Source organism: Anthonomus grandis, chromosome 4 (assembly GCF_022605725.1).
Source record: "Anthonomus grandis grandis chromosome 4, icAntGran1.3, whole genome shotgun sequence".
In the NCBI taxonomy this organism is placed as follows: Eukaryota; Metazoa; Arthropoda; class Insecta; order Coleoptera; family Curculionidae; genus Anthonomus; species Anthonomus grandis.
In genome coordinates, this window is record NC_065549.1 from 9,898,415 (window position 1) to 9,914,617 (window position 16,203).

A 16,203-nucleotide genomic window follows, 5' to 3' on the forward strand; every position below is an offset into this window, starting at 1 on the left:
TTTTTATTCCACCGACACAAGGAATCTTTACCAGTGACGTCGTCAAGAAATATTTACATGATAAATATTTATTAATAATAGATTATGCTTTAAATTATTGACAATATTACCGTTTATACGAACTCTTTATAGGTTTTTTTTAAGTACTTCATTAGAGTTAAACCTATCTAATAAAAAGCATTCTTATGGAAATTAAATATTTTATAATTATTATAGATTTGTTAATAAGTGTTTATAATTCTACGTTTATGATGACAGTATTATAATGTTATGATATTATGGATATTTTTATGAAAAGAAGTTTGACAAGATGACATTTCGCAAGATGACATCAGTTTTTGCTTGCGGTGTTGCCATTTGAAATTTGTTAGAAACGGTTTTCGGAAAGATAATAATTTATTTTGCTTTGAAGATGTTATTTTTGCGCTTAGAATAAGATATATCAATTTCCACTTTTTATTTTTAATCCAAAATCTAATACTAATAAGTTAAATTAACATCATTATATGCATTGATATATAGCTGAAAATTTTCTCTTTTGAAAACGTATGTAAACTTGACAACATAGAATCGATTAATATGTTTGTAAATAAAACACCCGCCTTTCCCCTGTGCACATGTTAAACTCAAACAAAGTCGTTGTTTACTAATTCTAGTCTTTCAATGTTCTAAGCAAAAAGTCTTTGCTACGTTTTCCAAGTCGTTGAATTGACAGAAAAATTGAAATTAAATGGCCAGCAAGAAGCCCTGATCTTACACCCCTAGACTATTTTCTCTTGAGGTTATTAAAAAAATAAAGCTTATGCGACAAAGCCGGAAAATATAAACCTATTAAAAGACAGAATATGAGCAGAATGTAAATTGATAAATCGATATGTTGAAGCTACTGTTGTGTAAAGCCTCCTGTATATTCAAAGTTATCTTTCTAATGTAGATCTGAAAGAGATATCTTAATCAAGAGAGGTATCAAAGAGGTTATTTTAGACATTTTATTGTTGAGAAATGTATAACTTAATTGGGTACAAATTACTAATATTTAAAAATTTTTAGTTATAACATATCTTAGAATTTGTTGAATGTTTAAGTTTTTGACAAGCTGATAAAAAGTTTTTTAACAAGCTGATAAAAAAAATTTTCTACTAGTTTTGATTTAAAAAAAAATAGTTAATTGTTTTAAGACTAGTATTTAAAAAAATATTTTGATTTAAGGCTTTTTGATATCCCTGTTGTGATAATTTTTTTTTTGGTTTAAACCCTGAGATATAAAATGTTTTATAAGAACAATAATAGTATTTTGTATATAATAATATTTTGTACTAGTATACGATAAGCCAAATAGTCAGATCTATAATATAAATTTAAAAAAATGAATTACCTAAATTAATTTTAACATAAAAATTTAATTAAAAAAGAAAACATACTTCTTTTTTGTCGACAGACCCTCAAAATCTATGCTGGGATTAATACTTTCTATACAAATTTCAAAACAAATGACTAGTAGTGATCAAGTTACAAGGAACAAAAAAGTTTTTAACTAATTTCTTGATCATCATCATTGGAAATCATAGCAATGATTTTTATGAATATTCACTTTTTCTTCGGGTCTACCAACCTTAAAAATGACTGTTGAGTTAAATATCTTATTGTTCTTAAAGCGAAAAGTAAAAAAATAAAATTATATATTCATAGATTACAATTAATTTTATTAAAAAATATATCAATGTTTGAGATAAGTTTGTAAAGTAATAAATCATTATTTAAATAATTAATCATTTCAATTAGTAATCACTCATGTAGTATTTTATCAAAAAATAGACAAACTAGTTGATTTTAAAACTTAATCAGTGATGAATTTTACAACTGTAAATACACGTCTCATGCACTTTTTTTTTATTTTTATTTAACCGGAAATAATAATTTAATAAACTAAGACATCATTTAATAAATCTTAATGTTGCCTATGATTATGTTTTACACGAAATTATTGTGATGCCTACTGCCTTTATTTTTGTTTGGTGTTTGTCTATTTTATATGTCTTATTTTTGTTACTAAAAAAATATAAACCACAAATAGGAAGAAAAAAATTATTAATAACATTTATTTATAAAATCCTTTTGTGTTTTATATTTAAACCAGTTTCGTCACAACAATTTTATTTCAAAACAACATTCGTGTGCTTATCAATGTAAAGACACAATAACATTTTTAAAAAGTAAAAATGATTGTAAATAAATTTTAATAATTACATTGAAAAGCACGCAAATACTATTGATCACGTGATACTGAACACACGATATGATTGGCTCTTAGGGCGGCTTCGGGTACAGCTCGGTGTCCCGAGAAGGCTCGAGCCTCTCGGTTCCATCAACGACACACGTAAGTCACCCCCCACTCTCTCTCTCTCTCTCTCTCTCAAATATGTCAGTGTTACGTCATTTTTGTACCCTCTCACCACATACATCTGTGATTATACATACCATTGTTAGTGTTTTTGTTTTGTTTTATTGTTTGACACACTGTATAATATTTAAAGAAGAATACAAACTGTTAAAGTTAAGAAAAATTAGGAGCTCTATAATATGTGAGGCTGAATACAAGAAATCTGCTCCAAAGGCAACATTTTGTATTTAAATTAATTTTATGGTTGCCATGTTCGATAAAAGAATTTTTTACGTATATTTTATTTAACCGATAAAAGTTTCTAAGAAAAAGTTTTAAAAATGCAAAATACCTAAGGCGAGAGGTCAAAAGCCTTTTATGGACTTACTTTTACCATAAATTTTGTGGCATGTTCATTTAAAATTTTTCCCTGACTCAATTTTATAATTTATTAAAATTGTTGTTCTATTTTTATAGCCTAGGTCGGTAATTGGTTTCCCTTTTGTATTCATTTTCATGTTACTAAATAGATTTTCTAGAAATTGCATTTCTTTTATGTAGTTCAATCTAATGACATAGAAAATAAATTTCATTACAATTATTTGCTAAGAATAAAAACACTGAAGAATATCTTAAGTGTAAAAATATTATTCTATATAAATTTTTTTCTAAGGGTTTAATTCTAGTGAATAAAAGCAAATAATAAAAATTGCTTATACAGGTTGGGGAATCGGTCAATACGCACAAAGAGGTGCTTTAAGGCAAAATATGGCAATCCGCACGCATGCATTTCATGCGTTCTGTTTCATCATTTTTCAGGATGACGTTAATACACAAAGCAACTACTATGATAGAGTTAATACCCATTTCGCCAAACACTACTGCATTAATGGCAGAACATAAGTACTTTGCAGACCAAAAACGCCTTTCGGGCACATTTCGTTTGCGAGTATACTGATTGGGCATTATTATCCTGAAACAACAATCGTTTATTATATAGGTCCATCTCTCCTATCCTAAAAAAGAAGGCTAGGTGGACCAGTAAACCCTCAAGCAAATAAACATGTGAACGCTCTATTTTTGAGGTTAAGTGCATGCCGAAATACATATTTGCCTATTACATGTCTAAAACGTAACTTAAAACTTACCTTAAGTGAAGTAACTGTTCAAAGAAAAAAACCATTCAAAATTTCGATGACGATTCAGAACAAAATAACTCGATAACTTTTAAAAAACGGCACACACACGCGAGTAGCTGTACTACCGATCAACAACTAAAGGCCCCCTTTCACGCACCAACATGTTTGCGCAAACTGGTTTGTACAAACTGTTTTGCGCAAACATGTTGGAGTCGATGTTTGCATTTTGATGCTCAAATATTTTAGTCCATTCGGTCCACGTCTTGTTAACCGTCGCGAAAAAGTCTCCTGTGTTTATGGAATTAAAACAAAGAAAAATGGATATTGATAAAGAGGAAGAACTACTGCTACTAGGACTTGCTGCTGTTTGTATTATTAAAAAGAAACTTATCTTGCAGAAGAAGAAAAGAAGACCAACTAAATCGTGGCTAGAAAAAAAGACTTTTACTGGCTCATATTTCTTTAATACGAGAATTAAGAAATGAACCCGAAGATTTTCGTGACTATTTGCGAATGGATGAAGAAGCTTATCTTCAATTGTTAAGTTTAGGTACGCCAATCATTATAAAGAAAGATACTGTCATGAAACGTGCAATTACTCCACATGAACGGCTATTTGCTACATTGCGGTTTTTGGCTACCGGGAGATTCTACGAAGATCTTAAATTTTCCACGTGTATTTCGGCATATCACCTAAGTCAAATTATTCCCGAAACCTGTGAGGCTATATACATTGCATTACGAGGTGAATATTTAAAGGTACGTAAATATCATTTAACAAATAAAATATATTTCTCTTATAATAATACAGGAAATGTCAAAAAACTATGTTCCTTTATCAAAAAGAAAAACAAACAAATAAAATTTTCTTAAAAATCACTTTCTCTAAGAAAAAAAGAACAACAAAAGTTAAACATCTTTAAAATGTTGAAACTATGTTGACACTGAGTTCTCACCCTTTTTTTGATTGCTGGGTTCATTCTGCAGTAGGGGTTCTTTTGTCAAGTGTTGTTGTTCTTGTTGAAACTGATCTTTTATGTTTGTTTGCTCTGGTGAATGGGATAGACATGAAGTGAGATTGACTTCTTCTAGCATGTGTAGATATGCTTGTTTTTGCTGTAGTTGCGAATAAGTTAGCTGTATTGACACTGGCCATTGTTGTCCGTGAGATGGTTGATTATACGGTTGTGTATGGTGCTGAAGTGTTTGTGGTTGTAGGTATGGCTGAGTCTGGTGCCGATAAGGCTCTATGTTTTGAAAATATGTTTGATTCTGTAACCGATTTGCAGGTTGATAAGTGGTTTGAAAAGCAGAGTTAAGAGTCAACTTTTCTAAGTGGGCCTTGTAAAAAATATCATTAATTAATTTTTCGGCATAAACCGCTTGAAGTGGAACAAGTTCCTTTAACTTCACCGCCCATGTTTTGGCTATTATTGTGAATTTGTCTTCAACGGCCGCCGGCGGCGGCGCCGTGGCTATAAAACGTTTCCCAATTACATGTAATATATCATCGCATTTATCCAGCTGCCGTTTCATGGTTCTAGTTATCTGAGTGGATGGGCGTGTGGATGTGGATGGTCCCAACGTCAAAGAGTGTGGTGTAGAGGGTGGAGAAATACTTGGCGACTCCCTTGGTGAGAATAATCCTGATTCACTAGTTGCTTCATCACGCTCAGCCGTAAATTAATGAAGTTCCTGAAAATCATACGAATATATCAATGTACTTTTTATAATATACTTTTTATAAAGAATTGTGAAACAGCCGTGAGTAATGAGGTATTATTTTGGTTACAGTTTCCTAAAACTACGACGGACTGGAAGAGTATCGGTAGAGAGTTGAAGCAGTGAGCAAAAATGGAATTTTACATATTGCTTGGGAGCTGTTGACGGCAAGCATATACAAATTGTAGCACCTCCTCGATCTGGATCATACTACTATAATTACAAAAAAACTTACAGCATTGTGCTAATGGCCATTATAAATGCAAACTGTGACTTTATTATGTGCGATGTTGGAACTAACGGTCGAGTGTCTGATGGTGGTGTGTTAGACAATACAATATTTATGAAGAACTTAATGGAAAATAAATTACATTTGCCAGCTGCAGAGGCAGTTGTCGACGGAGACTCCCCCTTGAAATTCGTCTTCGTGGGAGATGAGGCATTTGCGCTGCGACCAGACTTCCTCAAGCCTTACAATCAAAGGGAATTGGACTATAATAAAAGGATTTTCAACTACCGATTATCCCGTGCCCGCCGAATATTCGAAAACGGATTCGGCATTTTAGCTGCCAGATTTCAAATTTTTCATACAAAAATCAATTTGAAAGTTGAAAATATTGATAAAGTACTGTTAGCATCCTATGTTCTTCACAACTTCCTACGAAAGCATGCAAATGAAGCGTATGCTCCTATGGACGTATTCGACGTGGAAGACGTAACAACTGGTATCATTACGTCTGGCCTTCGCACAGCTGATTATAATTTATTGGATCTTGCTCGCGGCCATCAGCGCAATGCCAGTTCAGAAGCAAAAGATGTAAGGGAGAAATTTTCAAACTATTTTAACAATTCTGGCAAAGTTCCATGGCAGGATAAAATGGTTTTTCCAACAATTCAAGGCATTTAGAAAAGTAGCTACCTATATCTACTATTACATACCTACGTAATAAAAATTTACTTACTGATTCTTCATCTTCATCTTCAACATTGGTTTGCGTCTTTCGTGGAATTTCTTGATCCCGTATAAAGTTAAGCAAATCAAAATACCACAACTGAGGGACGTACACGTCTTCTTCATCAGCACCAGACATCTCCGAATCAACAACTTTTTTTAATTCTCTCCTGTACGTGGTTCTTAAAGAGTTAATTTTTTTTACTACAGTTTCTTTGGTTGCTCCTACATCGAACTCCCGCATTTTTTCAATCATACTTTCATAAGCCTGCTGTTTCGCATTACGATCACTGTACTGCTTGGATTTTATCTTCCAGAGATACGGGAATGATCTGTACATTTCAATAAACTCACTTAAAAACTGTTTTTTTTCTTTGACATTGTAAAGCAGAACAAATAAAGTTTCACACAGTATTAAATGTGAGCGTTAACTGACAGGCCGCAGATAACTGAGCACTACATGTGCTAGGTTCGGCATAGCACTCCGAAAACTCTGAACTAAAAAAGAAAAAATAAAATAGAAATATTCCATGCACACGAATTAAAAAAGAATAGATAGTCTTGACACAGCTGATTAACGTCAAAAATCAGGTTTATCTGTCCTCCATTCACTCCTGATAATGAGCAGGAGTGAAAATATGACAGATAAACCACATTTTAGACGTTAATCAGCTGTATCGAGACTATCTATTCTTCTCTAACTCGTGTGCATGGAATATTTCTATCCTTTTTTAGTTCCGAGTTTTCGGAGTGCAATCCCGAACCCACCTAGTGTCAATGCGCAGGCACTGGGCTTAAAACATGCAGAAATCGGTTTGATTTGTCTTTTCACGCTCATACCAATGCACCAACCTCAAACAAAAATTCAAAACTCGACAGATTCGTTCAAACCCAACATTTTCGTATGTACAAACAAGATGTTTCCTCTTTAACGCACAAATTGTTTGCGCAAAACAGTTTGTACAAACCAGTTTGCGCAAACATGCATGAAAGGGGACCTTAATAGAGAGGTTTCCTAAATGTTATGCCTGGAAAAAATATTAAGCGCCACTAGTGGTTATTACTACTACCATATTCGGCGGGAAATTTGAATTGTTCATTCTTTTCTAGCTATAGTCAAGTTTTTAAACTCACCTATTTATTTTATCAATGTGATGAAATAAATAGATAAGTTTACATGGCCTATAATGAAGAATAGAAAAATTTCAGTACAGTCAGAAATTCATATATTGATAAAATGTGCATTAATCTTCGTTTATTTCAGACTTTTTAGAACAGAGCTCTTGCATAATAGTTGGTATAGCTTGTAGAAAAATAAAATAATTAAATACATTCCCTTATTTACATAGCGAGTCAAGGAAATATTGCTTATATAACAAAATAAATTTCAGAAAAAAATCATCCTAATTCGAACGTTGGAAGGATTGTATTTCTCGTTTAATGAAAAAAATACTTATTTAAAAATAGAATATTTTGTAAAAAAAATTTCTGCAAATCATCAAGTATCTGCCACTTGTTATTATTTTTATCATACCATATGATACAAAATGACCAATATGCTTAGGATTGAAGCCTTGGTATCTACAGGTCAGGTTAATGTAATACAGGGTGTTGAAAATTGTCCTTTTTACTACTCTCAAAGAGGCTCCGAGAATAAGAACTAGAGTTAGTGACTAAATATTGACAGCAGAGTAAATTTAAACAAAAAGATTTAAATTAATTCAGGACATAAATGAAAAAAAAACGCTCCAAGGGAGATATTGCTAAATATTTTGTAGTGTTTGAAGGCTATAGGTTTACTAAATACTCATGATGTAAAAATAAATATTGTTTTAAAAATCTATATTTTCTTGGATTTGAAAAATTAAGAAATTGTCAAAAATCGTTTATAAGACCTTTTATGCTATGCCCACCACCAGTTTGGAAAATTACTTTTGAATTAATTAATAATAAAAATCTTTAATCAATTATTAATGCAGCGTAATAAATATTCTTCTTTAACATATACAGTGTGTAGAAAAAAACATTATGCCACCATTCACATCAAACAAAATACTTCACAAATCATTTACTTACTGTGCGACCCAGTACTGTTATGGCGTTGTTGATCATATTATTATCATGAATTCGTAGGAGATATTAAATATTTGTCAATTTTCAGCCTTTATTTAACATTAAAACTGATTTTAGTTAAAAAAAAACATATATTTACTAGAAACAAAGGCTTAAAATGGACTTCATGCTGTTGGTAATGTAGGTATTCATCTTAAGACCGAATCCCCCAAAAGCTTTTAAATGTGGCCGCTTTTAGACTTAGAATTCATTAATTAACATGCAATTTCTTTTAACAGCTTGCCAGGAACATGATCGTAAGTATGCTCTCAATTGTCGTGAACATTTAGTGTCTTAATAAATCAAATTTTACTTCTTAGCCACGTCCTTATATACAACACTATGTATTAATGCCTCTGGTGTTGGTTGAGAACTGAAAATATGAAAGAGAGAGAAACAAATCTATCACAACCATCCTACGTTTGATCGTCATTACATTTTAGTTCGTTGTGCTATTTACTGTGTTTTTTTCTTTGCTGTGTTAGAAAATATGCCGAAAAAGACAAAATACAAGCGGTTTAAATAAAAACTTTTGAACTATAATAGCTAAATATAAGTACAATATAATTTAAAATAATCAACCTTATAGGTTATTATAACCTAAACAAACGTCGCTGCTTATACATAATGAACACTCAAAGTCATCATCATGAACTTCATTAATCATGGTGAATCTTATAATAATATTTCAATAAAAGATCGAATTATTTAAGCAGTTTGAAATTAAGCGTATTATTAAATAATCATCTTCTGACTCTGAAATAGAACGAGATGAAGATCGCAGGAGACCGACAGGAAGAGTACTTAATACCCTTAGCACTCATCCATCTGACAATTTGACTGTAAGGGCAAGATTTTATAAAGCATACTTAAGAAAGAAATGTGCCAAAAAACAATAAAGTAATTTGAAACAGTAAAGTGAAAGATAAACACTAATTCCAGTGATAACCAAGACTAAGCATACTCTTGTTAATAATATTCAAAATGTGCGGTAAAAAGGTAACTTGACATCGAAAAAAACACCTAAATCTTTAACTGTATCAATTCACCTAAGTTCATTATTGTGGATTGTGTATTGATAATTAATAATTTTATTAGATAATTAATACTTTTAACATTTATTGCCAGAGTATTGTTATTACACCACTCAGGAATGTCATGTAAATCCAATTGAAGTAGCTTAGTATTAGGATATGACTTAATGAGTTCATAAAGTTTAGGATCATCAGTAGAAAAAGACTATTTCCAGACACTATTCCGTTTCCGTATCTCAGACTTCAAATTAGATAAAGATTGGAATAAGATAATGTTTTTCAAGTATAATTAGACACATAATGGGAGGAAAAGACTGTTTCCAGGCAATCTAAACACTATTTAGAAAATGAAGCAATGATATAGAAAATAGGTTGAAAAATCGAATTCTCATTTATATATCCGTATCTCAGTCTATAAATTAGATAAGGATAGAAATAAAATAATGTTTTTCAGGTATAATTAGACACATTACGAGAGAAAAATACTATTTCCAAGCGATCCAAACATTATTTAGAAAATGAAGCGATGATATCGAAAATAGGTGGAAAAATCGATTTCTCATTTATGCATCCGTATCTCATTCTAAAAATTAGAAAAGGATGGGAATAAGATGATATTTTTCGGGTATAATTAGATACATTACAGGGGAAAAATACTATTTCCAGGTGACCCAAACACTATTTAGAAAATGAAACGATGATATAGAAAATAGGTGGAAAAATCGAATTCTCATTTATACATATCTATCTCAATCTAAAAATTAGAAGAGGATGGGAAGTAAATCATATTTTTTGGCTATAATTCGATACATTACGGGATAACAACATCATTTCTAGGAAATCAAAACACTATTTAGAAAATGAATCGATAATATAGAAATTAGGTGGACAAATCGAATTCTCATTTATACATCCTTATCTCGATTTAAAAATTAGAAAAAGATGGGAATAAAATGATATTTTTCGGGTATAATCAAATACATTGCAGGAGAAAAGCACTATTTTCAGGCAATCCAAACACTACTTAGAAAATTAAACGATGATATAGAAAATAGGTGGAAAAATCTATTTATCATTTATACGTCCCTATCTAAGTTTAAAAATTAGAAGAGAAAAATTAGATGTAAATTAAATGATGTTTTTTGGGTATAATTAGATACATTACGGAAGAAAAACACTATTTCCAGGCAATCCAAACACTACTTAGAAAATTAAACGATGATATAGAAAATAGGTGGAAAAAATCGATTTCTTATTTATATATCTTTATTTCAGTCTACAAATTAGATAAAGATGGGAATAAAACAATATTTTTTATTTCACAAATTTAAGAAGAAAAACACTATTTGCAGACGAACCAAATCCTATTCATAACATGAAACGATTATATAAAAAAAGGTAGAAAAATTGGTTTCTCATTAATATTTCCCTATCTTAGTATAAAAATTAAAAAATGATGGGAATTAAATAATGTTTTTTGGGTATAATTAGACACATTTCGAGAGAAAAACACTATTTCAAGGCGAGAACTCTGAGGCACACTTCAATACCAGTAGAAATATTCATCCTAACTGTGTGTGTCCAGCCAAAAACTGTGAGAAAATTCGACCAAAGTTTCATAGCCCCAAAGTTCCTAAACAAATGATTATAATCAACCCTATCAAAGGCCTTTGAGAAGTCTATAGACACATTATCAACCTGTACAACCAATTTAAAAGCACCGATCAAATCATACTGGTAAGTCAATAAGTTAGTCTCCGTAGATAGAGGTAGCCTAAGAAGAACCATGCTGATCACGGAGCAATTGCCTACAACTGCCAAATAGCTTAGGAACTAAAGACTGAATACATACACCTTTATAGTTGCAAATCTTAGTTTTGTCGCCATTTCTATGAGTTGGCGTTTAACAAGCTGACCCTCCAATAATAAGAAAATATTATATAGACAAGGTGATACAGAGGGTTACTCAGAGTACAGGGTGTCTCATTTTGGGTACTTTTGCGGGATATCTCCGTTATTTTTAGAGATAGATAGTTGCGGTTTTCGCGACACTGTGCTACTTTTTCGTAAAACTAAAGATGCTGTTAACAAAATTTTCATAGCCCTTTTATTTTTTAAGATACAACGCATTTTTGAAATTTTTGCATTTTGGGACTCCCGTCGTATCTCCGTTATCTTCAAAGTGTTTGTAAAAGTAAAAACTAATTCTTATAGATTTTTAGAACCCACAGGGTTCTATATCGGGACCACTACTTTTTTTTATTTATGTGGCTGATAAAGAGGACTGCCTACAACATTGCAACAATAGGCAGACGACCCTCATGTGTAACTGTCTTTTGACATACCAGGCTTGATCATAGCTCAAAATTAAATTAACAGTGATTTAGAAAAATTGGCTTCATTGGCTTAAAATCATCATTAAAAATTAAATGCTTTAGAGTTTTGTGTGATTTTTGTAACAAATATTAAACATCAATTAACTGAAGTTATGGATAAAATAAAAATCTACATTAGTACAAAAATATAATACCATCAAAAATAAAATATTGGCTGTGTGATGTGCTCTCTTTTATCATTTCTCGATTACGGTAACATTGTGTATGGTGATTCTATAATTTATGTATTTATTTAAGTTTATTTATTTAACAAGAATCAAAAATTACAAAATAGCTGTATGAGGTATTCATTTAAAAAACCATTTAAAATTCAATAACAATACTGAACTACCCTTCAGCTTCTGAAAAATCATTTGAATATACAGAAAAACCATTTTGAATATAAAGTCTTCGTAACCTAGAAGTTTTTTACTAAATATAAAGAATCATGTGTTAAATGCACAACGTGCTGTAGTTATATGATATTTGAAAGGTTCACCTGTCATACACTTAACCTATTATCTGTTAAGTTATTTTAGAGTATAATGCGTACATATTGTTATTTCTAATATTTTGTCTTTACACGGGTTCTACGACACATGCGCTAAGTCACACACAATAACTTATGATAAATAGTGGTTAATTATTATTCAATCTTTAAAAGCATATTCTTTGTGTAATTTTTTATATTTCTAAATGGTAATAAGCCTGTTTTGATTTTATTTGATTTATAGGGAATATCTAACGGGCGATTTGTTTTATAATCTGCGCTAATTCCATTCCTATAAGAATTATAAGAATATTATGAAAGTGTTTGATTTTGTAAACTAAAAACCATTGAAAAACTAGAATTTTTAGTTGAGAGTGCTCGTGCTCAAAAACATAGCCGGTAGGGACCCAGGTTCATATAGACATTTCGTCTTCAAATTATCTGCATAAGGACGTGGCTACTCTTATAATAAAGATTGAACTTCCTTACAGATAAGTCTTTTTATGTTACATCTATTGTTTCTCCAATAGGGCGGCTCGATGCCGAACACGAGCAGCAGCGTGCCATTCCTCCTAAGCAGCAGCATGCAATCGATCCGTTCGAGACGTCCGTCGGCCGCCCTCGGAGGCGGCTCACAGGGCGGCAGCAGTAATTTGCTCCAGCAACTTGGATCCGGCATGGTAAGGCTTCCCCCCACCCCACCACACCAGTACCACCGCGGAGGGGGCGGAAGGGCGTCGGCCGGCCACCTCTCGCCCTCCGCCCCAGTGCGCAAGTGTCCGTCGCTCAACATTACGTTCAGCTGAACACTAAGCCGCCCCTCTTGCCGCTGGACCGCCCTTTTAGTTAGTGCGCAAGCCGTCGCCCTTTGCCGCCCCTCGAATCCGGTAACGTGGACTTTGATTGTCTGAATCTGACCCTCATCTATATATCTATGTCTCGATACACCACCACCACCACCAATCCATCTGTACGCCTTTGGTGATGCACGATTTGTCTTTGTGGGGGTGAAGGTTTTGAAAAATTTTGGCTTGAACGCAGTGAAATTATACGCGTTTTTTATTAGCGAATTTTAAAATTTATACGCGATAAATATTTAAAGGAAAGGAAATCATAGATGATCATAAAAAAACTGTGACTCTTCTGTAAAGTAAGTTAATTTATGCGAGAAAATTACAGTTTTAAAATGATGTAGATAATAATTAAGCAATTAACTGGAAACTAAAGAAAATTTAAATATTCGGTATTTTTCCCTTAGAACACTGAAAAGCTGGAATAAATATTACGTAGAAATGGCAAAAAAGCACTTTATAATATCATAAAAATTTGTCCTTTATTATGACAAGCACAAAACAATACTATTGTTTCTCTTTAATAAAATATGAAGCATTTTTTTATTAAAATACAAAACCTATATTAGAGAAAAGGGCAACAACATCGCAACGCCGCTCGATTGCATTGTTGATGCTACCGACGCTCTCTACCAGTGACGTCGTCAAAAAATATTTACATAATAATTACTTATTATTCATAAATTATTCTTTAAATATAAACAATATTATTGCTTTAAACTCTTTATGCGTTTTAATAAATTACTTCATTAGAGTAAGGGAACTTATCTAATAAGCATTTTTATAGAAATTAAATATTTTATAATTAATAAAGATTTCTTAAAAATTCGTATTTTAAGATAATTTTTTTTAACATTTTAGATTAGCATTTGTCTGCCAAGATAAAAAAAAACATAAAATCAGTCCTGTTAATAAATTCATGGGCAAAACTCGAATTTTTCATTCTTTATAGCCTATTAATAAATAAGTATTTTTAAAAAAATATTTGAATTTAAAAATATAAAGATTTTTGTATTTTACATGCACGTAATATTCAAGTTTTTATTTAGGTTTATTTCTATGACCCTCTATTCTACGTTTATGATGATGGTTTTCCCTTTATATGCTGTTATGACAGTTTCGGTATTTACTTGTGAAAAGATCGGGTTGAATCATCTTTTTTCCATGACGCAAAATCTATTTTTATTTTTAATTTTTAATCCAAAATCCAATACAAAAAAGTTCAATTAGTATTATTATATGTGTTAATATAATAGTTAAAAATGTTTTTCTCGAAAAATGTGTCTAAACAGAAAATAGGTGTATATTTTAATATATAGGTTTTTCAAGATGGTATGTTCGGTAGAGATGTACTTTGGGAATTGGTTTCAGAGACTTGCACATCTCCATAACAAACATTTCCAATATAGTGACGTTCTAGATATCTGCTCTAGGTGGAATGATATTGGGCCAGTTCAGAAGAGTATTTATCGTGATGGTATCGGTAAAGCAAAGACAATCCGCCCTCTTCCTCTTACGTATCAAACTGTTTAAGCTTCTAGTTATGTTTGGATCTCCTCTAAGACATATGGCTCTCTTTTGCCTGGTTTCAAATTGTTTTTGGGTGCAGAGCTCCATGTGTAACAGCAATACTCAACAAACGAAAGAATCTGAGTCTTTAAAGGCTATTGCGGTGTATATTTTCTTCGTTTTAAAGAGAGCCCCAGTTTTTAAGGCAGAGGCAGTCTTCTTTGTAGATACAGCAGCCTGAGTCTTAGCTGCGTTAAACTCAATTTGATTACACTCATCCCAGTCCGAAATTATGTTCCTTCCTTTTTGGCGTGTTTAGCATAGTGAACCAATGGTTTGAGAGGCTAAGAACCACCTCGTGTTGACTGGGTAAAAGATGATGCGAAAATAATGTTAAGATCGGCACTAATAGTTGTTACCTGGCGACGCTTATGGTAATTAGTGTAAACTAAAGTCATTTGATTGGGCGACTTGAAGAAAGAGGCCAATGTACTGTTATAAGCAATTTTATAAATTGGAGTATAAGTTTTGCCATGAATATATAAAAAGAAGATAATACAACAGCGTTAACTTCCAGTCTCTTTGAGGTGTGTCCATCAACGACAACCTAGAGGGATCGGTTCTCGAGGAAGCTTTCAAGCCAAGCATCAAGAGTTGGCGAAAAATCATAAGAATACAGTTTAAGAGGTTTTCATGCCGAATTCCATGAAAAGCCCTTGAAATATCCAGAGATATTGCACGGAATTCATAATATTTTTCGATAGCTTCAGTTCAAACATGCGTGACAAGCAGCAACAGATTGCCAGTAGACCTGTGTTTTCGAAAACTAAACTGACGATCGCTAATAATGTGGTAGACTCCTATCTCAAAATTTGCTGGTTAACAAGATTCCCCGTTACCTCGGACGGTAATTGATGGGCACCGTTTCTTATCCCTTTTTGGGTATCGGTTGTATTCGCGCAAGTTTCCAGTCCCCAGGGAAGAGGCCTCTTCTGTATAAAAAAAGAATCAGTCAGCAGGACCGCACACTTTCTTAATAGTATTGTAAGGCCGGTGATCTTGTTAGGATTTAAGCCTCTGAGAACTTCAAAATATCTGGCATCGAAGAAGCCTTTCTTTGCAAAGTCGATGATGTTTTGCTTATACGTCTACGGTAGAGTTTGATGTAAACATCTGACTCAGCAAGTCTACCTTTTCCATTGCAGCCATTGCAATGGAACCGTCGTCCCTAGTCCTAGGTGGAATTTTTGACCTACAGAAAACCAATTGCTTTTGCTACGGAACCAGAAATTCCCTACATATTTCGGACACAGTGGTGTCCATCATCGGGAGATAAAAGGTTTAAAATTGGTATTGGATATAGGCCCCAAGGTTTCCATGTCAAAAAACTCTCTATTTATTTTTTTTTACATGTTAATAAATAAAATTAAAAATAATAAAACTAAAAAAAAAGAATAATAAATAGAAGGTTTTTTGACATAGAATCAAACCCTGGGGCGTAAATAACTAAATGTTTAATAAATAAGTGGAGGGAGACTGCAGGATTTTTATTTTACCTTAACCTACGATTCCACTGCAAGTATGGTCTATTTCTTCACTATTAAGAATCCTTCTTGTTGAGTACCTTGATGCAACTTTT

At 32.3% G+C, this 16,203-nt stretch overlaps 2 protein-coding genes across 3 annotated transcripts in view; one reads left to right on the forward strand and one right to left on the reverse strand.

The window, feature by feature from the left end:
• The window catches only part of LOC126735304 (SCY1-like protein 2), a 185,261-nt gene that overhangs the window by 166,750 nt on the left and 2,308 nt on the right, over positions 1 to 16,203 (forward strand). Inside the window, exon 14 of the mRNA XM_050439254.1 lies at positions 12,735 to 13,091. Coding sequence (XP_050295211.1) covers positions 12,735 to 13,010 — 276 coding nt within the window. The 3' untranslated portion in view covers positions 13,011 to 13,091. The remainder of the gene's footprint in view (positions 1 to 12,734; positions 13,092 to 16,203) is intronic.
• On the reverse strand, positions 4,290 to 6,556 carry LOC126735302 (uncharacterized). 2 transcript variants are annotated; one of them, XM_050439252.1, is made up of 2 exons: positions 6,204 to 6,556; positions 4,290 to 5,214 (listed from the first exon to the last, which is right to left on the reverse strand). In XM_050439252.1, exons 1-2 carry the CDS (start codon positions 6,531 to 6,533, stop codon positions 5,203 to 5,205), a joined length of 342 nt encoding a protein of 113 aa, XP_050295209.1. In that variant the 5' UTR covers positions 6,534 to 6,556; the 3' UTR covers positions 4,290 to 5,202. The 2 variants fall into 2 exon arrangements, with proteins under 2 accessions (XP_050295209.1, XP_050295208.1); XM_050439251.1 differs by having other exon boundaries at positions 6,204 to 6,548.